Source organism: Diabrotica virgifera, chromosome 4 (genome assembly GCF_917563875.1).
Source record: "Diabrotica virgifera virgifera chromosome 4, PGI_DIABVI_V3a".
Taxonomy (NCBI): domain Eukaryota; kingdom Metazoa; phylum Arthropoda; class Insecta; order Coleoptera; family Chrysomelidae; genus Diabrotica; species Diabrotica virgifera.
In genome coordinates, this window is record NC_065446.1 from 135852885 (window position 1) to 135879299 (window position 26415).

At 32.3% G+C, this 26415-nt stretch overlaps 1 protein-coding gene across 3 annotated transcripts in view; it reads right to left on the reverse strand.

Annotated features, from left to right (window-relative positions):
- Positions 1-413: 413 nt before the first annotated feature.
- Positions 414-26415, reverse strand: part of LOC114331112 (stAR-related lipid transfer protein 7, mitochondrial) — a 50394-nt gene continuing 24392 nt past the window's right edge. The window contains exons 3-4 of one of the 3 annotated variants that reach the window (XM_028280587.2): positions 13797-14298; positions 414-595 (exon numbers count right to left, since the gene is read on the reverse strand). In XM_028280587.2, the coding sequence (XP_028136388.2) occupies positions 570-595; positions 13797-14298 (528 nt within the window). In that variant the 3' untranslated portion in view covers positions 414-569. Of the gene's footprint in view, positions 596-6978; positions 7023-7286; positions 14299-26415 lie in introns of those variants that run through there. The other 2 variants (XM_028280586.2, XM_028280585.2) reach the window with 2 other exon arrangements.

A 26415-nucleotide genomic window follows, 5' to 3' on the forward strand; every position in this document is an offset into this window, starting at 1 on the left:
ATAGTATATTATGCAACGAGCATTTAATGGTGGTCATTATGAAGCGAGTATAAGGGATACGAAACGAGCCGCCTAGCGGCGAATTTCGTATAGAGTACGAGCTTCATAATGATAAATAAATACAAGAGTTGTATATACGATTTTTCTATGATCATTCACAACAAAAAATATATTCAAATTTATTAATTTTGTAACGCAAACAAATTAAGTAGTTTGTCAGTTTGTTTACATATTGATAACTGTCAAAGCGTATGTATTTGACTCGCCATTGGTCACTGCGCGTGCGCAATCTTTATCGCAAATGCCATATCGCGATTCTATTGGTTAAAAATCTGTATCGTAATGAAAATCTGTATCATAATGAAGTTCATTATGATACAGGTAGTGAAATCGTACGAGAATAGAAAAAAAAATTTATTTAATACAGTAAAAAATTATTTTATTTTAAATTTGATATAAATGATTAGGATATATTGCACTGTTCTTCCAGTTGATAAGGCACTTAAAAATAATTAATAATTGACTCTTGCTAGGATGTAGCAGCAACTGTGGTGAAAATGGTTGTCTTTTTATTTCTTATCTTTTTTAGGCGACTCTGAAAAAAAGTATGGCAATATATAATAGGTACCATAAAAATAATACAAAATGAAAAAAGCAACAAAAATTCTCCGCTTTTGATGATATCTGCTAGTGTACTTTACGCTTTTGGTTTTTCTTGTGTAGTATTTTCTTCTTTATTGATGGTACATATTTGAATTTTTTTTGGCACAGTTAAGATTTTCACGTTTTTTCGGCCTTTTACCAGTAGTGGCCGGAACACACTAGTTCGCTCCTAGGGTCAAAAAACCCTTTTAATTATGTACTAGTTCACACCGAAGACCGTATACTAAAAATTTAGTTCACTCCCATGGTTAAGCGGATAAGTATTTATATACTAAGTTCTATGAAAATCAATATCGGCGAAAATGGCACTGTGATTTTTGTATTTGATATAGAAAATACAGTGATGAGCGCGTTAATAACCGGCAAAATAACGCAAAAGATGGAAAATATATGAATGACAATGAATATTGGAATGAATATACAGTACAACTTCCGTTAACCGAAATAATTGGGGGGGAGGCCGTTTCGGATAACAAGAATTTCGGTTAAAAATAACATTGTTTTTGGCATTCTACTTGTATAAAATTACACAGTATTCTTGGTCAAAGTTGGTATTAAAAAATACTATGAGGTGATTTCGTAATGCGTTGTATATTTAATTGCGTTGTATATTTAATTGCGTTCTTTAGTCGTATGAAAGCAATGTTGACGATGTTGACAAATTAACATCGAATTGTTTCCGTTTTGCAATAAAAATTTACTTTTTATTGATGAAATTATTGAAACTGTCAACCGTTTCGGTTAAACGATATTTCGGTTAAAAAGGTTTTGTTTAACGGAGGTTTTACTGTATATGGAAAATAGATGAAAAACAATTATGTTAAGTTACATGTTAATATAATAATTTAACCTGGTTATCTTTAATCTGGGTAATATCCAGGCATATCTGCAACATCCTTAAACAATTATATTAACATGTAACATAACATAATTGTATACATTTAAAGGGTTTTTACCCAATAAATTTTAGTGGCTCAGGCATGCTATTTTTTGGCTTTTATAAACACTGATGATGGATTTCTTAATCCGAAAACGATTTGTTTTAATGTAACACTTATTTAGGGTATTTTAAAATATACCTTTTACAACAAATCTAGTATATTTTTTAATTAAGTACATTTAGAATGGAAACTTTCAGTCAATGGTTGTACACTAAATAATGAACTGTTTTCCGCCCACATCTCAGGAGGTATGTCTGCGTTTTCAGAAATATAGTTGTCCACGTCCACTAAGTACATAGTTAGCAAATTATTGTACGGCTTGATGTTGTGCTGGTAATATCCCACTAAAGTCTAAAGCAAAACACTCACCTACGTCTAATCGATCTAGGAAAGTCCAACTTTGTGGATTCTACATCGTTTGGAAATCTACATCCTTTTATTTTTGCTTATGTAAACATTCCACTTACAGCCGCATTGATCACTTTTTTTTAATTTGCTTACACAATCTTGGGACTAAAATTTAGGTTCAATTTTTGACACTCCATGTAAAATAGGATATGAAATATGTACTTCACACCCAAGAGGGCAGCACCAACACAAACAAAAAACAGAGTCGAAGGACTAAATACGGAATCCACGGAATACGTATACAGAAAAAGAATATCACAGAAGATTGCTGAGAATGGAATATTAGAAAACGATAACATAGAGGGAAAACTGGCGAAAACTCAAAAATAACATAATCAACGCTTCAACAGTTGCAGAGAGTAAAGTAACGAATACTAACATATTACAATGATCAGAGGACAAAGAAAGCAGATGAACGAATTAATAAAAACGAAACACATTCAGAAGGAAACATGGGCAGACTACTTCCGATCTGTTTGGCAAAGCCGACAAAAATGAACCACCAACAACTGAAGTTACGACAAACGAAGAAATAAACATCGAGGAAGGAGAGGTAAAGGAAGCATTAACAAAATTAAAAAATAGAAAATCTCCAGGAGAGGACAGAATATCGAACGAACTCCTTAAGTACGGAGGACAAGATCTAACTAAACCACTATTAAAACTAATACAAAAAATAGAATAAAACATAATACCACAAGAATGGGTCAAGCATCCTAATACCCCTCTTCAAAAAAGGAGACAAATCTGGCGCGGAGAATGACAGAGAAATTGACTTATTAAACACAACATTAAAATTAGCAACCAAAGTGATAAGAAAAGAATGAAATTATTAAATTAGCAGAAGAACAACAGGGTTTTAGGTTGGGAAGATCATGCACTGTCGCTATATTTATAATGAGGCAAGTTCAAGAGAAATTGTTAGAATACAGCAAACCGGTATATTTATGTTTCGTGGACCTTAAGAAAGCATTTGACAGGGTAAAATTAAAGGACGTTATCCATTTGTTATACTCAAGAGAGGTGCCTCTAGGAATAATTAAAACGATCGAAAACATCTACCAGAAAAACACAATAAAATTAAAAGTAGAAGATGAACTAACTGACCCAATTGAAGGCGACAATGGGATAAGACAGCAAAAAGGGGGACTCCTTGAGTCCTTTATTGTTCCACCTGATCATGGATGAAATAATAAAAAGAGTAAGAACTGAAAAAGGATACCAAATGGGAAAAAAATCTTAAAATAATCTGCTATGCAGACGATGCAATACTAATCTCTCAAAGTGAAGATGATTTACAACGTATGCTGCAAAAATTTAACATAACCGCCAGAAAATTTAACATGTTAATTCCCCCAAAAAAGACAAAATACATGGTTATAACAGCAAATCTAATAAAATGTAAATTGGAGCTGGAGGGTCAAATAATAGAACAAGTGATGGAGTTTAAATATCTAGGCATCACACTTTCTAGCTACGGAAGGCTCCAAACAGAAGTGGAAGATCAAGTGAACAGAGCAAACAGAGCCGCAGGTTGCCTGAATGACACAATATGGAGAAATAAAAATATCAGAAAAGAAATGAAAGGCAGAATTTACAAAACAGTCATCAGACCAATAATTACATACGCGGCAGAAACACTACCCGACACAGAGAGGACAAAAATATTGCTCGAAACAGCGGAAATGAAAACCCTCCGAAAAATCGATGGCAAGACTCTATGGGACAGAGTCTGAAGTACAGATATACGACGGAGATGCAAGGTGGACAACACTAACAACTGGGTAAGAAACAGAAGAATAGAATGGAATGAGCACATAAGCAGAATGTCTACAAATAGAGTAGTAAGGACGGTGAGAGACGGTTCCCCAATAGAAAGACGATCAGTGGGACGACCACGAAAAAGATGAAACGACAACTTAATAGAGGCACATTGAAGGAACCGACAGAGACATGTCTATTAAAAGGAGAAGAAGAAGAAGACATATGAATTTGCTAACTTATTTGAAAGCAAAAGAATGCCAACGACACTAATAAAAATTGTTATTTTTGATTGGTTTTCACTTCCACGGATATTTTTTTAAGAAATATATGACCGGAGCGAATTTACCTGTGAACCTTTTCTGTAAGGGTATTAAAATTTGACCGCCGGAGCGAACTAGTATATGCCCGTACTGACACCATATTTATTGAATGAATGACTGCAGTAGAGTATAGTAACATCTATGGTTAGGTTAAGCAGCGATACTCAACCTTTTTCTTCCCTGGGCCACATAGTAGCTATTTCCACAGCTTGCGGGCCGCAATCAAGGTGAAGTAGTATACAGGGTGTTTTATTGGAAAACAGAAATACTTGAATGGTGAATAGAGGTAAATGAGGCGGTTCTAGACATACTAAATGTATTGCCCCGCCGATTTTTATAACGGAGTTACAGGGTGTTTTATCGATTTGGCCCATTTCTTTCTGGATCCTTAACTTTAGAACCACCTTGTATATTTTTTTGATATTTGGTACACATATATGTCTCATTTATAACCCAAACCACCCAACTACTAATCACAAGTAAAGTCTAGGTCCGGATTAAACAAAATTATACGTTCATTGTGACCTTGAAACAACATCTTCTATATTGAAATTTTCAAAACCCGTTTGCACATTTGGAAAGAGTAGAAAAAACTAATTCTAATGGTTAGCTTCCATTTTTTGCGCAAACAATTTAATGACTTTAATTTTGAAATTATGTCGAAATTTTTAAGAACTCGAACTAGAAACTCGAACTTTCAAAATAAAAATTTTGATATAATTTCAAAATTAATGTCATTAAATTGTCTGCGCAAAAAATTGAACCGAGCAATTAAACTTAGTTTCATGTGCTCTTTTCAAATAATGTGCAAACGAATTTTGAAAATTTTAATATACATCGCTGCTTCAAGGTCACAATTATTTTAATTTTTTTTTGTTAATCCGGACCTAAATTTTTTTTCTTGTGATTACTAAATGGGTCGTTGTATTGTAGTAAATAAGCATTGATTATTTTTAAAATGAGTATTCAAAGTTAACGCCATTAAATTGTCTGCCTCATGCACAAACACAGTGGCGGCTTGTCAGAGGAGGCAAGGGAGGCTCAGCCTCCCCATAAATTGTTTACACACTCTACACTGTTTTGTTTATCATGAATCGCGAAAACAACAAGTACAACTCTCACTATTATACAACGTGTAAATTCCATATTATCACTAATTATCCATACGTACGGAGCATTAGCATTAGAACGCATGATCGCGTCTCAGTTTTATTACATATTATTGTAGGCAGGACCCTGGGTTATCCCGAGATGCATGAACGGAGCACGGAGCCGAGAAGCCCAACAGTCTCCGTTACTAATGCTCCGTGCAGCGCAGCAGGCGTTTAAGGAGACCCGGTCTCCTAACCGTGGCATCTACGGTGCCATCACACGCTGCCCGGAGATAGGAGATATACCAAGGGAGGCAGAATAGCTTCTCGGCTCCGTTGCGTGGTTGCGTGCATCTCGGGACAACGAATTTTAGGGTCCTGACTAAAAATAATGAAAAATCTAAAAGTGCGAATTTTGTTATGAAATTTGGTATGTGGTGTTATAATAATATTTGGAACAACTTGCTCAAATAACTTTTTTCAATATCTCTAACTCAAAGCAAAATATCGATAATTTATGGTGTTTTTGAATTCGCAGTAGGCCGCGTTTAGAATTAAAAAAATTCAGTTGATTATCTTAAAAAATTTGAATCTTCATTATGTATGGACTGCAAAACTTCAAATCTGTATTTATTTTGATATGCGAGGTATCTATTTACAAATATATGGAATTGTTAACAAATAAACGACACAAACTTTGGTATTAAACTTTTACAATTAGACTAACTATTTTTAAAATGATATGATATCATGAAATTATGAATTAGGATGATATTATGAAATGTAAATAAAAAATGGTCAAAAAATGGGGCTTTAAATTACATTTTTTGGCGCATTTTTTTGCTAGTGCAAATTTGTCTAGATATTTTACAGTTAGGTATAGCCTCCCCGATTGTAAAAATCACGAGCCGCCACTGCACAAACACGCCTCAAACATATCGGCACACTATCAAATAATTTGAAAAACACGTGAAATTTGACAAATAATTTGATCGTTTACAGCGCCCTTTAGTTAGTCTTCGGGCCGCATAAAAATCGGTAGAGGGCCGCATGCGGCCCGCGGGCCGCTGGTTGAGTATCACTGGGTTAAAGTGTGAGAGAGCATTTTTATACAGAACATTTTCTTCGCTTTAGACGCTTTGTCTTATTTTTTGTCATTTTTTACGTTTTTTCTTCACTTTCCGAAGCTATTTTCTTGTGGCATCTTATGCAATTTATTGTTTTAATTGGGAATAAGCCACAATTTTAGCTTAAGATTAAGTCTATTTGACGTTTCGATTTCCACTTCGGTTTCATTGCTGATACTTTGCTTTTTGGACTACAGTTTTTCTTAAATTAATAAAAGTAATAAGCTATGGTTAGATGTAGACGGAACTATTAGATAAGATAATGTACATGTACATATCGCCTGTGCGGTGCTGGTTTTGATGCTTTATTCAGTTTAGACATATTCGTTTTTTTTTTATTTTTGGCGTACCTTTCACGATTCAGCAGTTCTTTCAGTACTGACTCTTTTTCATCAAGGAATAAATGACTGAGCCAAGAATGACTATGAATAACTATAGCTACAACATAGCTATAGTTATATAGCTATAAAGAATATGGGTACGGTTATGTGGAGTGCGGTTATGTGCGAGAAAACATTTATACATAATGTTTTCTACGCTTTTGACGCTGTTTTTGTAAATTTTTATGCTTCTTCCTCTTTTGTCACTTTTTCCTTGCCATTTTGCGTTTTCTAAATCGTTTTTATAATAAACTTTACTTGGTATTTTTCTCTATGTCAGGGAAATCTTGTAATCCATTTTAAACATACTTCCACACTACGTAGATACCTGAAATTTTCAGAATAGTTCAGAACTCGATGAAAATGAAATAACGTTCTCTTTGCAATTTTTACTAATGGCGCCTTTTGTTGAATGAATGTGACAGCTATGGTTAAGTGATGACATATATATTCACTTTTGATGTTTGCCTTCGTGTTTGTAAACGATTTTTTGGCTTTCTGCAGATTATCTCTAGGTTTTTGACAAAATTAGATGCTTTTTTAATGCAGATGCAGGTAAATATGAGAAGGTATAGAGGTGGAAACAAAATAGTAGAAACAGACGATCATTTAATAATCATAAACTTAGATAACACTGGTATAAAACTTTTGTTGTTCAAACAACTTCAGCCTAAATTGGAAAATATACAGAGTGGATATAACTTTGCTAATAGATCAGACGTTTTAATTTAAAAATTTCTTCGTGCATTTTTTCAAAGTATTTTCTTTATAAAGAGGGTATAAGAATAATTTAAGTGTGTTTGATGATGACCACAGTATGATTCTGTTTTTGAATGCGCAAAATGTTCGCCAAATCATCATATATAGGCAAATAAAGGCTGCTTATGGTGATAATGTTGTGAGCTAACCTTTAGTGAGGAAATAGTGCATCATGTTCAACTAAGGAACAACCAGTGTTAGTCCAGGGCGGATCTGTTTTGAGATGGACGTTGAGAGGTGACTCAAATTTTTTTGCAGAAATTGCTTGAAAATAAATCAAATAATAATATTTGAGTTATCCTCCCTCTCAAAAAGGTCCGGAACATTGTTTAAATAATCAAAATGTCAAGAATTGAAGGAAAAATTCGATTTTTTTCTTCGTTTTTTGATTATAACTTTAAAAGTATTCATTTCCGAGAAAAGTTGTACTGACATAAAAGTTGCGTAATTCAATTTACTACAATATAGAATTGGTTAAAAATTTAAAAAATAGTTACCCTAGTTGCAAAATAGCAATAATTGCGAAAAAAACATACAAAAACAAGTATTCGCATTTTAAGTTTTTCAACCATTTATGCTACACTTAGGACCTTCATATTTTACCCAGAAAAACTTTATGATACAGTAAAACAATACTGTAAATTTCATTAAGATCGGTTCAATAGATTTTGCAAAATAAATTTTGCAATACAGCTTTCGCAAAAAAAATTCATTTTTTCAAAATGTTGCAGGACTGAAAATAAAGCATATAGCAAGTTGAATTTTTTTTTGCTCATAGAAGTGTACTGTACCTTTCATTTGCAATTTTCAAAATTAAAATCGATTAATTACCACGGCGTCAGAAAATTTTTGAAATAAACAATAATTTTTGGTGCTACGCGCAGGACAGCGGTGTTCGATTCACACAGGTTGATTTCCACCAAAATTTCTTCCAATCTTTATCTAATATATTATTTTCTTACTCTATATTTTGTTGTATTTTAATTTTTTAATTCCACAAAAATCAAACTAATTTTATTATTGTTTGTGAAATACTGTTTAAACAATTGCATATGTTTAAAAATAATAAACTTTTATTATTTAAGTTAAAATATATGAACAACGAAAGTTTTTGCTAATAAAAGTGTTATTTCAAAGGATAGAGTATGTGTTTTTATTTTGCAATAAACAAATTTATTTATTTATATCGAAATGTCATAAAAATTAAAATGGATCAATCATTATCAAAGGTCATTGGAATGCCCAATCAGAGCAACCTATCCGCTGTACTGCGCGTAGCACCAATAATTAATGTTTATTTAAAAAAATTCCTGAGGCCGTGGTGTTAAACTATTTTAATTTTACAAAATTGCAAATGAAAGGTACAGTACACTTCTATATGCAAAAAAATTTTCAACTTGCTATCTGCTTTATTTTCAGTCCTGTAACATTTTGAAAAAATGAATTTTTTTTACGAAAGCTGGATTGCGAAATTTATTTTGCAAAATCTATTGAACCGATCTTAATGAAATTTACAGTATTGTTTTACTGTATCATAAAATTTTTCAGGGTGAAATATGAAGGTCCTAACTGTAGCATAAATGGCTGAAAAACGTAAAATGCGAATACTTGTTTTTGTATGTTTTTTTCACAATTATTGCTATTTTGCAACAAGGGTGACTATTTCTTAAATTTTTAACCAATTCTATATTATAGGAAATTTAATTACGCAACTTTTATGTGAATACAACTTTTCTCGGAAATGAATACTTTTAAAGTTATAATCAAAAAACCAAGAAAAAAATCGAAATTTTCCTTAATTTTTTGACATTTTTATTATTTAAACAATGCTCCGGACCTTTTTGAGAGGAAGGATAACTCAAATATTATTATTTGATTTATTTTCAAGCAATTTCTGCAAAAAAATTTGAGTCACCTCTCAACGTCCAAATGTACTAATATTTTTACAGATGCGCCCTGGTCTATGTGCACGACGCAGCAAACCCAGTGACTTACTTTAATCACATTGCATGACTCGTTTCCACAAATTTCTCGATCCTTGTTACATGAAATAGTGATTGGGCACCTTGACCAATTATAAAAAATGTACGTTCTGTGGGTACCAAAGGTTTGATAGAAGACTCATAAGACAAAACGAATGGGACAAATTTCTTGATCGCATTGTAGCGGAAGACGAAACTTGGTTTTCTTACAAAACTCATGAAATAAAGCGACAATCCATTGAGTTTCCTTATTTAAACTCGCACTCAAAACCCAAAAAAACAAAGAACAACTGTAAAGACCTTTTGAGAGCGACAATGCTCTGCCCCATGCATCGACAAGAACGTCTACAATGGGAAATTTTCGAGCAGTCCCCCTACAGCCCCGACTTTGCACCATCCGATTCTCATGTGTACCTACCCGAAATTAAAGGAATCTTGAATGGAAAATAGTTAGAAAACGACTAAGTAAGAGCTTAAATATAAATAAATGGTGGTATCGTAGCTCAGACGTATACCTTGGGGCGTAGACCTTGGAGAGATTTGCTTATATACATTGCAGTTTGCTGATGACCAGGTTGTTATAGCAAACGATAAAGATGATTTAGAGTAGATGGCAAGGAAATTACAAGAAGAATATAGAAAGTGGGGACTTGAAATTAATACAGAAAAAACAAAATACCTGCCAATAGGTACCGAACTATCGAACATCATATTAGAAAATAATGAAATCATCATGCCCTGCGACCATTACACATATCTAGGAATCGTTTTTGACACAACGGGGAAAGATGATGAAGAAATAAAGAGAAGAATAACACAATCCAGAAAAACAATAGGTTGTCTAAACAGCGTACTGTGGAATCATGAAATAGGAAAAAGAAGAAAACACAATATCTACGAATCTCTTATTAAAAGCAGTCTATTGTACGGAGCAGAAACTTGGCGGATAACCGAAAACAACAGAAGAAAACTGGAGGCAGTAGAAATGGACGCTTTTAGAAGATCAGTAGGAGTGTCACGCAGAGAGAGAATACGTAATGATGAGATAAGACAGCGAATGGGGGTTGACGGCTCTCTAACAACAGACATAGAAAGAAAACAGCTGATATGGTACGGACACGTCCAGAGGATGGATAACTCAAGACTCCCTAAAATAATTATGCAATGGGTACCACCAAACCGCAGAAAGAGAGGAAAACCCAAGAAATCTTGGAGAGAGGGAGTAACGAAGGCGATGAGCGCAAGAGATCTTAGAGAGGGCCAATGGGATGATAGAGTGTCATGGAAATTAGGCATCGGACAACGTCGCAAGACGTTTTAAAACCGATTGATGTATTATATATATCTTAGCTCAGACGTTTGGCTATTGAAGACTACACCGGTATCGAAAATTGGCGGTGGAAGATTACAACACAGGTATCGAAAAACCGATTCCATGATACAATAAATGCCTTGACAACCAAGGTAACATTAACAAATAATCTAGAATACTTTGACTTTACAAATTAAATTTGTGTTGATATCTTTTGTTTTTAATTTTTTATTCCAAAACGTTCTTTACTGTTTGTGCATAAAAATGTTACTTCCCTAGCGAAAAACAAATTTATTTTGCTTCGTTTTTAGTTTACCGTTGCTATATTGTCGATGTAAATGTTTCTCTGTGCATTTTCCGCTATTTTGGTGCTTTAGATTTTCTTTCTTGACTTCTTGACCGTGTTAATGCTTTCAGATCCGTTTTGCTGCTTGTTCTTCACTTTATGTGACTTTATTAGCGCTTTCTATTCACCGTTGATGCAATGAAAACAAATTCATTGCTATAACTGGACCTCGCATACCTCAAACGAAGAAGTGCTGCATAGAATAGGCAAGGAAAGACAACTTTTCAAGACAGTGAAAGTTAGAAAAACCTCGTACCTAGACCACATACTGAGAAATAATAAGTACCAATATGCTCAACTTATAGTGAAAGGAAAAATCGAAGGAAGGAGAAGACTAGAGAGGAAAAGACTATCGTGGCTCAGAAACATCCGACAATGGACAGGGCTAATTTCTGAACAGCTAATAAGAACAGCTGAAGACAGAGAAGAGTTTACAATTGTAGTAGCCAACCTCCATTGAGGAGACGGCACTTTAAGAAGAAGAAGGACCTCCCACAAATCTGACACGCCACCTAATCATCATACTGTTGGTGCATTTAGTGTAGGAAAATTCTCGAGAATGAAAAATCGGAGAATATTCTCAAGAATATTCTCAAAAATATTCTCGAGAATATTCTCGATATGGAGAATTTTCTGAGAATGAACCCTATGACACGCTTAGGTATGTTGTTAAAGATGAATAGGGTATTAAAAATTTATTTAATCAAAAATGAAATTTTCTTCGTAACAGCAAATAATGGATGTGGTTATCTAAACTAAAAAAGATGAGGCCTTAGATTCAGAATCTATTTCTATCATTAGCTCATCCTAGTCATCTACATTCTGCATTTCAATGTAATGATGAGAAGTTGTGGGATTTTGTTTTTCACGAGTCCCAGCTCAGTCATACAGAGTTCAGCAGTATGCCGGTTTCTTTTAGAGGAGTTGATAAAAAAAACCATAAGAACTGAAACTTCTTTCAGTTGCTGCACTGTATGAAGGCATGCTATATATATTAACTGCTATTTTAGTTAATTTTATTCCGAAACATGCACCTTTCCACCATATGATTGGGTCTAGTTTTTCAATTGATTTTACATCGTATGGTTTTCCAAAAAAATCTTTCCTTAGACCGATAAAGTGACAAATCTGCCATTATTTCAGCCGAGTTATCACCATATTTTAAAAATGCTAAATTATCTATAAACTCAATTCCAATTCCCCCAACTTGTTGTTCTCTGCTTAAATGAACACCATTCTAAATATTTATTTACACGTTAATATAGCACCAAAACAATAAATACTGACACTGTTGACACCCTAGGTAGATGTGATTCCCCAGCTCCGGCTACTTCGATTTTCGGGGATTTTATCTAAAATCTCTAAAAAAATTTCATAAGCGGAGCGTAGGTGTTTGGACTTCAAGAATAATAATATTGAGGATGCAAAAAATATACTAAGTAGGTGAATCGGCAAAAATAATATATGTATGTACATATTTTTTACATTATAATAATTTGACCCATATCTAGTTTTTATTTTTATTTCGGTTTTTGTAAATATAGAAAATTCTCGCCGAGAATTTTCTATAGCCAAGAATATTCTCTTGAGAATATTCTCTTCTTACATCACTAGGTCTTACCATTTGCTGAAGGACGTTAGGATAATGAAATACTTTTATGACAATACATAAATGTGTTTACAATAGCCCGAGATACGCCACATGGTAATTTACGTTAGTTATAGTTTATAATATAGTTAAGTTATGTTTTTGAGTTGTTTTCATGTTACATACTATAACTTATACCTTTCTGAACAACTAGATCTTAAATAATTTACATTTGGCTACAATTAATGTATTTTTATGAATACAATTCATTCTACTGAATTATGTAAAGAATTTTCCTTACTTCTTAGAGGTATATTTCTTACTTCTAGATTCTTAGTAAATCTAATTTCTAAACCAGAGTGTTTTTTGGGAGCCCCAAAATAGGTCGTTTGTCAGACACCTCATGGTTATTAGTGTAACAAAATCGCACATAGGTGGTTAAGGGTTAGAATTTTTTGACCTGTTGATGCTTTTTCTTCTCTATTTTTGCCAATTTTTTACGTTTTTACGCTATTTGTTCTTGTTTTACTAATTTTTTGATGAAGTTTTTCCTCGGATTAGACAATTTTCCTTCACTTTTTGATGCTTTTGACGTTTTATCACCACTTAAGGCTCTTTGAACTTTTTGTTGTCATCCTTTTCATGCTTTTCGATAGTTTAGGGCGCTTTTTCTGTAGTTTTTTTACGGTTATGCTTTTATTTTTGATCTTAAATGTGCTGGTTCTATTGTATTTAATGACTAACTGAGTTAATAAATAGTTTGAGACTTAACACAACAACATAATGTTATATAAATAAAGACTTTCTTACCTACATTAAATTAAAATAAAAAATTGCGATCATTGTAGCAAACATCCTAATGGGAGATAATAGTGCTACAAGAAAATAAAGTTTTAGCTTTTTTACTACCTCCCAATACTTTCACTCTTTATATTTTCCTTTTTAGGCGATACAAAATATTACAGTCTCTTAAAAATCGACTACGTTATTGTTTAATTACTGAAAGAAATAATACAAAGGATTTAAATAATTATATGGACTATCACGTTTAGTTGAATTGTTTGAATTGTGCTGTACGCTACTGACTTCACTAGTATCGGTATCTTTAACATTACCTGAAGCATTCTCGTTCCCTCTAGCATTTTGTTCCTCGTTTTCCGGCATTAATATACTCTTAACTTCTCTGAAGTAACTGCAATAATCCAATTTGTCTTTCTGTCTTTGGGCTTCCGCTGCTCGCTCTGCTGCGACAACAGCATTACACGCTTTCGTGGTACCTTCTTTTAAACAGTAGTTTTTGTAATGTTTCGTAGCTTCTCTCAGTTTCTCTAAAAACTCAGGCATGGCACGCATGGCAACCCAGGTTGTTACCGAGGATGGTATACTCACGCCTGGGTTGTCGTAGTAGGTCAAGACGAACTGTATTCCTGGCCTCGTCATGTCTCCTTCATACGGTTTGATTACCATACACGACCAATAGTCGTCTATCCGATATTTTTCTGCGTATTTTGGAAACTTTGGATGTTCGGTGCTCCGGTTTAGGATGAATATAGTGTTCAATGTGTTGTCTATCAAGTAACGTCTGTTAAAGACGTAATCTCGATTCACAAACAGCCTCTGAAACAAAGAAACAAAATTTTAACCTAGAAGAAATACGGCAGGGTCAAATTTGATCGCGCACACTTTCAAACAAAATAAGAAACACTATAAGTGTAGGTAAACTCCCACATAATTTATAAGTACGCACGCACCTGGCTGTTGCGATTATTTAGTCACATTAATATAAAATAACGACTATCGGCAAAGCGTAGATCACACATCATACAAGAAATAGTAGGGTATGATGTATTCCGTCGATGCAAGCACAAAAGAAGAAAGTAAAGAATGACAAATAAGCTAAGAAAATGAGAGAAAAGCATCTCAACTTACGAGAATGAGTCAACAGCATAGAAAGCGAAGAAAAAGAATCAAACAGAATAAACCGTAAAAGACCATCGAAAAAGCCGAAAAGTTACGAAAAAAGAAAAGTGGAAAATTAGTGCAATGGGACCAAAACAGCCAAGTATGTAGTATTTAACGACCGAGGCATTTTGGCTTACCTTTACCTCCGACCTCTATTTAGACCAGTAAGGATCTGTTTTTAGGTGGATGTGAGAGGTGACATTCAAATTTTTGCTGATAGAGTTAGGTGATAACTTCGTTAATAATAATTGATTTATGCTCCTTCTCAAATATGCCCGGAACATTAATAAAAAAAATAAAATATTTAAAAATTTCAAAAAATTTCGTTTTTTTTTCTACCTTTTTTGCTTATAACTTCTATAAAAGACTATTCATTTTAGAACAAAGTCCTATAGGAATAAAACAAAGATAATTAAATTTTCTATCAGATGCGATTGGTTAAAAATGTCTTAATTTATCACCCTTGCTTCAAAATAGCAATAAATATAAAATAAGGGGGCAAAACAAGCCTGTCTTTATTCAATAATTTTCCATCACTTAGGTTACACTTGGAACCTTCCTAATTCGCTTAGAAAATTTTTGTAATGTGCTAAAACCGTACACCAAATTTCATTAAAATTGACTTAGTAGATTTTGCATAATAATTTTGCAATTTTTTTAAAAAATTAAAATTTTTTAAAATCTTGCACAACAAAAACTAGAACATACAAAGATTTGTCAATTTTTTTACATATAAAGAAGTACTCCACCTATCTAATGCACTTTACAGAATTGAAATCGGATTATTTAAGCAGCCTCAGCAATGTTTTAAAGTTATAAACAATTTTTTGGCTCATAAACAAATTAGTGCTGTGGCCAGGAGCGGGTGCTACGGGCTCCTTTATTTAGATGGACTTACTTAAGTTTTTTTATGTATTTTGACCCGTAGAACACGAATTTTTTGGGTAACAGTTGATCCGGATGTTGATAAGATTGTTATAAACAAAGAACTTGAGGAATTACATAAAATCGATTTTTCGCAAAATAAAACATTTTTTTGTATTTCTTGGGTAATTCTAAGCAAAAAATGTTCTTATAAGTTTTTTCGTAGGATGCATAGTTTTCGAGATAAACGAGGTGGAACTTTCAAAAAATCGAGAAATTGCAATTTTTGAACGCGAATAACGTTTGATTAAAAAATAAAATAGCAATTCTGCTGGCAGCATTTGAAAGTTTAGGTCAAATTATACGGGTTTTAATTAGTTGCATTGCTAAAAATTAATTTTTTTATTATTAAACAAAGCTATTTGTTTATAAGCCAAAAAATTGTTTATAAATTTAAAACATTGCTTGGGCCCCTTAAATAATCCGATTTTAATTCTGTAAAGTGTATTAGATAGGTAGAGCACCTCTTTATATGTAAAAAAATAAGCCAACTTCTAAATGATCTACTTTTTGTTCAGAAAGATTTTAAAAAATTTGACCTTTTTTAAAAACATTTAGATTGCAAATTTATTATGCAAAATTTATTAGGTCGATTTTAATGAAATTTGGTACACGATTTAAGTATGTTACAAAGAATTTCCTTAGCGAATTACTAAGGTTCTAAGTGCCTCCAAAGTGGTTAAAAAATATTGAATAACAACAGACTTATTTTTCCCCCTTATTTTGTATTTATTGCTATATTGCAGTATTGCACACCCTGTAGAATTGTAGTAGTTTGACATCTAAAGCCCTACTTACGTTCAAATGATTTTTAATATATTCTACTATTGTTAAGAATCATTAGTATAGCTACATTTTTAATTTTAGTATACAGAGTTGGTCGAAACTCGGAATGAGTATTTCTGAGTTTTCTTAAATGGAACACCCTGTATTTTTGTATTGTAGTGAAATGATATTTTATAGTATGTACTTTTTTATTTCTTAAGCATTCCCTATACCTAACTGCTTTAATTTGTGAGTTATTGGTGATTCAAGCTAAACATTAATTGCAACAAAAAATACGTAAAATTTTATTAGGTTGGCCGTGAAAATACTCAACCCCAAATAATTTTTCAGAAATAAATGCATATTAATCCAGAATGGTCCTTAAAATTACCAATAATGGTTTAGCTATCAAAATACCTAAAGATTGTTGGTGCGATTAACAATTAAGCACAAATTAAAGCAGTTAGGTATAGGGAATGCTTAAAAAATAAAAAAGTACCATAAAATATCATTTCATTGCAATACTAAAATACAGGGTGTTCCATTTAAGAAAACTCAAAAATACTCATTCCGAGTTTCGACCAACCCTGTATACTAAAATTAAAAATTTAGCTATACTAACGATTCTTAACAATAGTAGAGTATATTAAAAATCATTTGAACGTAAGCAGAGTTTTAGATGTGAAACTACTACAATTTTACAGGGTGTAATTTTGCTACGAAATTAATAAAAAAACGTAATTATCTTTTAAAATACCCTGTATAATATTACAAAACTTCATATTTTAAGAAAGAAGACATCGAAGAGAATCCAAAAATATAAAAATAAGTAGTTATAAGCAACTTCCGGTATAACCGGAAGTTGCAAAGAGATGAAAATATTTTTATTTAATAGATCATCCTTCAAAACCCCCTTATTCCAATTTTCATGATTCTGTTGCCTTTAGTTCTCGAGATATTTCTAATAGGCCCTTTATTTGCCTCACCCTGTATAGTGTAAGAACGAACTCAAAAAAGTGAAGAATTCTACACTGACATGAAAAATAATTTTCTTCTTCTGAAAGTGATCTCTCCTCGATGGAGATTAGCTACTACAATTGCAAACTCTTCTCTGTCTTCAGCTATTCAAAATTTAGCCCTGTCCATAGTCGGATGTTTCTGAGCCACGACAGTATTTTCCTTCCTACTCCTCTCTTTCCCTCGATCTTTCCTTTAACTCAGGGGCGTCATTTGACATTTGATAGGGGGCAGGGGGGCATTTCCCCCCCCTGGCCCTGAAAATTGTATTGTATATATAATGCTTGCCCCCCCCCCCTATCAAAATTTCAAATGACGCTCCTGCTTTAACTATAAGTTGAGCATATTGGTACTTATTATTTCTCAGTATGTGCCCTAGGTATGATGTTTTTCTAACTTTCACTGTGTTGAAAAGTTCTCTTGCTTTGCCTATTCTATGCAGTTTGAGGTATGCGATGTCCATGAAATTTTGAGAATTCACCGGTAGATCCACATTTCAAAGGCCTACAATTTATTTACAGTTGATGTTTTAAGGGTCCATTTCTCAACAGCATAGAGAATAGTCGACCAGGCGTAGTATTTTGATAAACGTAGTCGAATTTCGAGTTTTATTCGAGAATCACAAATATACCAGGGTGGATCTGTTTTGAGGTGGATGTGAGAGGTGGCATTCGGATTTTTGCAGATAAAGTTAGGTGACAACTTCAATAATTATAATTGACTTATGCTCCTTCTCAAATATGCCCGGAACATTAATAAAAAAATTTAAATATTTAAAAGTTTCGAAAAATATCAATTTTTTTCTACTTTCATTGCTTATCACTTTAAAACGATTCATTTTGGAACAAAGTCGTAGGGAAAGAAAATAAAGATATGTAATTGAATTTTGTATAATATACGACTGGTTTAAAATGTCTTAAATTATTACCCTTTCTGCAAAATAGCAATAAATAGAAAATAAGGGGGCAAAAAAGACTGTTTTTATTCAATGTTTTTCAACCACTTTGGTTGCACTTAGAATCTTCATAATTCGCTTAAAAAATTCTTACAACATACTTAAACCGTCCACCAAATTTCATTAAAATCGGCCTAATAGATTTTGCATAATAATTTTGCAATCTAAATTTTTTAAAAAAGTTCAAATTTTTTAAAAACTTTCTGAACAAAAAGTAGACCATTTAGAAGTTTGTTATTTTTTTTTACATATAAAGAGATTCTCTACCTATCTAATACACTTTACAAAATTAAAATCGGATTATTTAAGCGGCTTCAGCACTGTTTTAAAGTTATAAACAATGCTTTGGCTTATCTTATAAACAAATACAATGAGGACGTTTGAGTTGGAATAAATTCATTTTCTTGAGAATCCCGAAACAGATCGATTTTTATTTTTAAATTATAATTTTTTGGCATAAATATCATACTAGTGACGTCATCCATCTGGAGTGATGGCGTAATGTAAATATTGGAATTAACTTAATTCAAAAAAAATTTTTAATGCAAACCCTGTATAAATAATTATGTTAATGTTTATATTAGTGAATACAAAATTGAATAGCCTTTCGATTGAGCTATCACACGGCACCTATTCTCATTTAAAAAAATCATCGATTACGTCATCACGCCCAGATTGATGACGTCACTAGTATGATATACATACCAAAAAATTAGAATTTAAAAATAAAAATCAACCTGTTTCGGGGATTTATCTCCAGAGACGCCTATTCTCGACAAAATGAATTTATGATAACTCAAACGTCCTCACTGTATTTGTTTATAAGCCAAAAAATTGTTTATAACCTTAAAACAGTGCTGAGGCCGCTTAAATAATCCGATTTTAATTATGTAAAGTGTATTAGATAGGTAGAGAACCTCTTTATATGTAAAAAAAAAGAAGCAAACTTCTAAATGGTCTACTTTTTCTTCAGAAAGTTTTTAAAGAATTTGAAGTTTTTAAAAAAATAGATTGCAAAATTATTCTGCAAAATCTATCAGGTCGACTTTAATGAAATTTGGGGAACGATTTAAGTATGTTGTAAGAATTTTCTAAGCGAATTACGAAAGTTCTAACTAAGTGCAACCAAAGTGGTTGAAAAACATTGAATAAAAACAGGCTTATTTTGCCCACTTATTTTATATTTATTGCTATTTTGCAGAAAGGGTAATAATTTATTAAGACATTTTTAACCAGTCGTTTATTACACGAAATTCAATTATCTTCATTTTATTCCTCTACGACTTTGTTCCAAAATGAATCGTTTTAAAGTTATAATCAAAGAAAGTAGAAAAAAATCGATGTTTTTCGAAATTTTTAAATATTATATATTTTAATTTTTGTATTAATGTTCCGGGCATATTTGAGAAGGACCATAACTCAATTATTATTGTTGAAGTTGTCACCTAACTTTATCTGAAAAAATCCGAATGCCACCTCGCACATCCAAAAATAGACGTTTCTTCACAGATTCGCCCTGGTCTAAAAGCAGTTCTTTCGATTTTTTCGAAAGATTTTTTAGCCTGTTCTATTCTCGATCGTATGTATTTCTAGATCAGGATTTAGGCTGATATCGATCCACCATCTCAGGTACTTTATATTGGCCTGTTCTAAAATGTGCCCATTTATTGTGCAAGGTTGAGGTACGTTTTGATTTTTTTCGGATTGACGTCACTTTGTTTTAATGTTTATTTTCATACCAAATTGCTCACAAAAAAAATACAGAATAGAAAATTCGACTCTAAAAAGCATAAGGATTCACGTGAAGAAGTAGAATTTTTCAATATAGGTATCCTAGTATAATATTATATTGTACAACAAGAAAGAAAAAAGACATATTTCTCACGAGCGCAGAAGTTTGTTGCAAATCAAGCGAGAGAGAAATATGTCATTTTCTCTCGTGTTGTACACTGTACTTTTTCTATGGATGCGTTTTTGTCAAGAATTCAAACCTCAAAATGAAATAATTTAGGTGCTTTTAGGTATATTATATGCCTGAATTGAAATAAAATACATATATACACATAGGTATTTAATATTCTTAATATTTATATACTTTATTTATTTAAAATTATAATTCACAGTTGAACAGTCTTAAATGGTAATTTTTGATAAGTTTTGACAAGTTTGAACACATTTTGTTTGACAAAAATAATTGTGTTTGTATTGTGCACGTTACCATGGACATGGCGATCATATGTATGTATACCGGCGGTGAACCCGTGAGAAAAAATATTTCTCACTGCAATGGCCGACTTTTCTCACTGCCTGAGAAATTGTTCATTTTGACTGTATGTAAGTAGTGAGAGAAGTTGCACATTGTATAGCATCCATAGAAAAATACACTTACAATTTTTCAAAATAACTTAATAGCTCTAATAGAGTTAAAACCTACGTAAATTAGTAGCATGAGGATTGTTTTATATATTTTTCTAAACGTAAAACTTCCATCCATCCATCCAATGGCACTACAGCCCAAATCGAGCCTTGGCCTCCTTCAATAAGCTTCTCCAATCATTTCGATTTACCGCTGTTCTTTTCCATGAACGCGTTCCCAGAAAGTTCCTGGCATCCTCATCGACTTCGTCTTCCCATCTCTTTTTAGGTCTTCCAACAGGTCTTCTTCCCTGCATTCTTGCATTCAGCAATTTTCTGGGAATTCTACTCTCATGCATGCGGACCACGTGCCCTGCCCACCGTAACCTCTGCAGTTTAGTGTGTTGTGCTAGAGTTGGTTCGCTATATTGCTCGTATATTTCTCTATTATACCTAATTCGCCAGTTGTTATTTTCACTTATTGGGCCCAGTATCCTACGTAATACTTTTCTTTCAAACACATCTTTCAAACGTAAAACTTGCGTTGTTCAAAGGGACGCACAGATACACATGAAATATGGGACAAAGATAATAATTTTGTAATCTAAAAAATTTAGAACCAAATTTCACATTACCATGGGAGGTATCTACCAATCTTGCAATTTTAATGGTAAAATAGTGACCAATTCAATTTAGATCGACATATTCGGAAAAATCAAGAAATCGTTCCCAACAAGATAAATATTTGGATTCGATATTTATACGCCCTCAATTACCGTTTATTTTGTTTATCTTAAATAGATAGGTATCATACCGTCAAAAATGTTTATAATGAAATTAACCTTGACGAACACTTAACTCACCATTTGCGGTCATAAAAATAGTTGCTTCTTCGTTAAGATAAACAACATATTTATCCATCCATATCGCAAGTGACTAAATGTTTATCATTTAAAACTTCCTGACTAAACAAATAAACCAATATGGACAAATCATTACATACTCAATTAAAAAAAAGAACGTTATAAGAAATTATTATGATCAGCATATACGGGGTGTCCAAAAAAGCTGTTTGTACAACAAAAACTACCAAATTCCGCAGAATGAATCTTCTTCTTCTTAAGGTGCCGAGACCGGTTGTCGATCGTTGGCTCTCATGTTGCCCAGCATCAATCAAACAATTACTGTCTTATTTACAGCCGCACGAAATAGTTCAGTGCTAGTTTTCCCAAACCACTGGCGTAGGTTTTTAAGCCAAGAAGTTGTACGGCGGCCCACACTTCTTTTTCCCATTATTTTACCTTGCATGACAAGGTGAAGTATGTCATATTTTTCTGGATGACGCATTATATGACCAAAGTATTCCAATTTGCGCCTTTTAACCGTGTTCACTACTTCGCAACTTTTATTCAAACGTTGCAAAACCCTTTCGTTTGTGACTCTTTCTACCCAACTGATCTTCAGGATACAGCGGTAGACTCACATCTCAAATGCTTCTAGGTTTTTTAAAAGCGATTCTGCCAGGGTCCATGCTTCAACCCCGTAAAGTAGTACTGGGAATATAATATAACATCGAACCATTCTTATGCGAAGTTCCAAATTTAGATCATGACTGCACAGGATTTTCTTAAATTTCATAAAACTTGTTCTTGCTTTGGCAATTCTAGTTTTTATTTCTGTACTAGGGTTCCAACTTTCATTAATATGAGTACCCAGATATACAAGATTACTCACTCGTTCAATTGAGTCATTACCCATTATTACGTTATACAGCGTGTCTACTTGAGTTGGAAACATATGGGAAACTTTTTTATTATTAATTTTACGAAAAAAAGTTATTCTTTATAAAAAGTTCTGCATGCCCCAAAACCTAAGATTCAATTATCAGATATCAAATTTTCTCAATATTATACGAGGTATGTCAAAAAATATGAATTTCGGCTAAGGGTAAAGTACCTTTATTTCTCTCAATATCGAAAATTCTTATGATAAAAAGTTGTTTGGAATTAAAAACTAAGATGAAATATGCAATTACATGCTCCTTATTGAAAAAAAAAATATTTTTCTCAAATTTATGGATACCCAACATCGTTTTTAATTATTACAAATATCATAACTCGTTTATTATTCATTTTACGAAAAAAAGTTATTCTTCATAAAAAACTTTGCATGGTCTAAAATCTAAGACACAACCATGATATATCAACTTTTATTAATTTTATAAGAGGTGTGTCAAAAAATATGAAATTCGCTCAATATTATAGCACCTTTATATTTCACAGTATTTCAATTAGAAGGATGTAATTGCATATTGACACATAGTTTTTAATTCTAAACAACTTTTTTAATAACCGTTTTCAATATTGTGAAAAATAAAGGTACTTTACTCTTGAGTGAAATTCATATTTTTTGACATAACTCGTATAAAATTAATAAAATGTCATATCTGTTGGTTGAATCGTCGGTCTTAGGACATACAGAGATTTTTATAAAGAATATCTTTTTTTCGTAAAAGTAATAATAAAAGAGTTATCGTATGTGTAATGAATAAAAACGAAGTTAGTATCAATAAATTTGAGAAAAATTTGGAAAATATTTTTTTCCAATTAGAAGCATGTAATTACATATTTGAGCTTGGTTTTTATTTCCAAAAAACTTTTCATAATAAGAATTTTCGATATTGAGAGAAATAAAGGTACTTTACCCTTAGCCGAAATTCATATTTTTTGACATACCTCGTATAATATTGAGAAAATTTGATATCTGATAATTGAATCTTAGGTTTTGGGGCATGCAGAACTTTTTATAAAGAATAACTTTTTTTCGTAAAATTAATAATAAAAAAGTTTCCCATATGTTTCCAACTCAAGTAGACACGCTGTAGTTATTATTATTTACGGCTGCCTATTTACTAATAACCATAAACTTTGTTTTTCTTGCGTTGAGTTTGAGTCCATATATCGCGCAGAACGCCACCATTCGGTTTAATAATGCTTGAAGATGTTCAATTATTGATCCTGTCACTAACAAGGTGTCATCTGCGTATCTGATATTGTTCATAAGCATACCATTAATGAGTATGCCCTCTTTTGCGTTTTCTAACACTTAATTTAAGATTGTTTCAGCGTAAAGATTAAACAACATTGGGACAATATACAGCCTTGTCGAACTCCACGCTTGATTTTTACTTCTTCAGAGCACTGATTCCCAACCCTAACACATGCAGCCTGGCCCCAATACAAATTTGCGATTATTCTAATGTCCCTACCGTCCAGACCGGTAGTCTTAAGAATATGTATAATTTTTTTATGGCGAACTTTATCAAAGTCCTTTTCAAAATCAATGTCGCACATGAAAACGTCATGATTTACATCTCTGCATCTTTGAATTAAAACTTGGGTTGCGAATAGTGCATCACGCGTTCCAAGGCCACAGCGAAAACCGAATTGAGTAATACTTGAGATTCTTTCCTCAATTTTTCTATACAGGGTGATTGATTAGTAGGGTAAAGCTCAATAGCTCCGCTATAGTAATAGATAGCAATAAAAGTTAATAACAAAAATTTTAGCCACCTTTGAGCTTCACATTACAAAATTAGTTAGAATGTTACAGGGTGTTCGATAACACAGTGGCAGACCAAACTTATGTTTTTTTAAATGGAACACCCTATATTTTATTTTAAATTCGAAATCCTGTTAACTTCTCCATCACAAAAATATAAAGGTTTGTTATGTTATACAGGGTATTTACAAAGTTATAATATAACCAATTTTATATGAAAATCGTAACAAGTTCAACTCCCTGTATAAATAAAAATAAGCAAAACAACAATGGTTTATTAATGCCATATTTTTTAACGTATTGTCAAAACTTTCAAGAATGGTCGATATTGCTAATTTTCTTTATATAAAATACAGGGTGAGTCAAAACGCAAGTACATTATTTTCTCAGTAATTTTAAATGGAACACCCTGTATTTTATATCACTATTGAAAAGTACCATTACCGTACTTTAATTTTTAGATAACATTCCCTATGTATAAATTTATTAGTTTTCGAGATATTTTCATTTTTCAATGGACCAGTAGCGTGGCCACCCAAATCACCAGAATTTAATAAACTGGACTGATTTTTTTTGGGGTTACGTTAATAATGACGTTTATAAAATACCACCAACAACAAGGGATGAGATGAAAAATAGAATACAAAGTGTATTTCGATGTGTTAATTTACAAATGCTCCGTAGAGTAAGTAGCTCATTCAATGATCGTTTGTAGGCGTACATAAATGTGTTAGGAGATAATTTTGAACACCTTATGTAATTAAATATTAAAAATATTTCATTACAAGTAGCTTCTAATTTTTTCAAACATGTTCTTTCCAAATTTTTTACTGATAAATTATGTTTCGTTCTTTATTTGTTACATTGTTACATTTACATACAAAAGTAGTGTTTAATTGTCTTCACAAAATATTGTATTTTGTGTTTGTGTGTTTTTTTGTAAAATTTATTACTAATTTTCTTTGTTTATTTGTTGCATTTACATAAAAAGATAGTTTTTAGTTGTTTCAAAAATGTAGTGGTTGTGTTTTTGTTTGTAAAATGTATTACTAATAAATTATTTTTATTTCTTTATTTGCTACAGTGTTACATTGATTACCGGATTGATAATCGGTAATCTTCAATTGTCAATTCAGTCATGGCTTACTTAAAATTTAGATAAATTTAAACAACTAAAATAATTTGCTCTGAAAAATGAAAATATCTCGAAAACTAATAAATTTGGGCATAGGGAATGTTATATAAAAATTAAAGTACGTTAATGTTACTTTTCAATAATGATATAAAATACAGGGTAGGGTGTTCCATTTAACATTACTGAGAAAATAATGTACTTGCGTTTTGACTCACCCTGTATTTGATATAAAGAAAATTAGCAATATCGGCCATTCTTGAAAATTTTGACAATACCTTAAAAAATATGGCATTAATAAACCATTGCTGTTGTGCTTATTTTTATTTATACAGGGTGTTGAACTTGTTACGATTTTCATATAAAATTGGTTATAACTTTGTAAATACCCTGTATAACATTACAAACCTTTATAGTTTTGTGATGGAGAAGTTAACAGGATTTCGAATATAAAATAAAATATAGGGTGTTCCATTTAAAAAAACATAAGTTAGGTCTGCCACTGTGTTATCGAACACCTTGTAACATTCTAACTAATTTTGTAATGTGAAGCTCAAAGGTGGCTAAAATTTTTGTTATTAACTTTTATTGCTATCTATTACTATATAGCGGAGCTATTGAGCTTTACCCTACTAATCAATCACCCTGTATAATATACATATTATGTTCTTTGATGAATTATTCTGAGAAAAGTTTTCAATACATGACTCATTAGGCTGATGGTGCGATAGTCGCTGCATTTTGTGGCTCTGTGTTTTTTGGTAGTACATACAACAAATGATGATTTAAGCCAATCTTTAGGAATTTTTCCGCTTTCGTAGATTAAGTTGAATAATTTCGTAAGTATCTTAATGCCCTCGGTACCTAAAAGCTTTAGTGTTTCTACGTAAATTCCATCTGGTCCGATCGCCTTGCCATTTTTTGCGTTCTTTATAGCGTATTGCACTTCTTCCTTAGTTATTGGAGGACCGCTTATGTCATTTAGCGTTTCTAGTTCGCTTTTTTCATCATCGAATAATTCCTTTATAATATATTCAGTCCATCGTATTAGTTGACCTTCGAT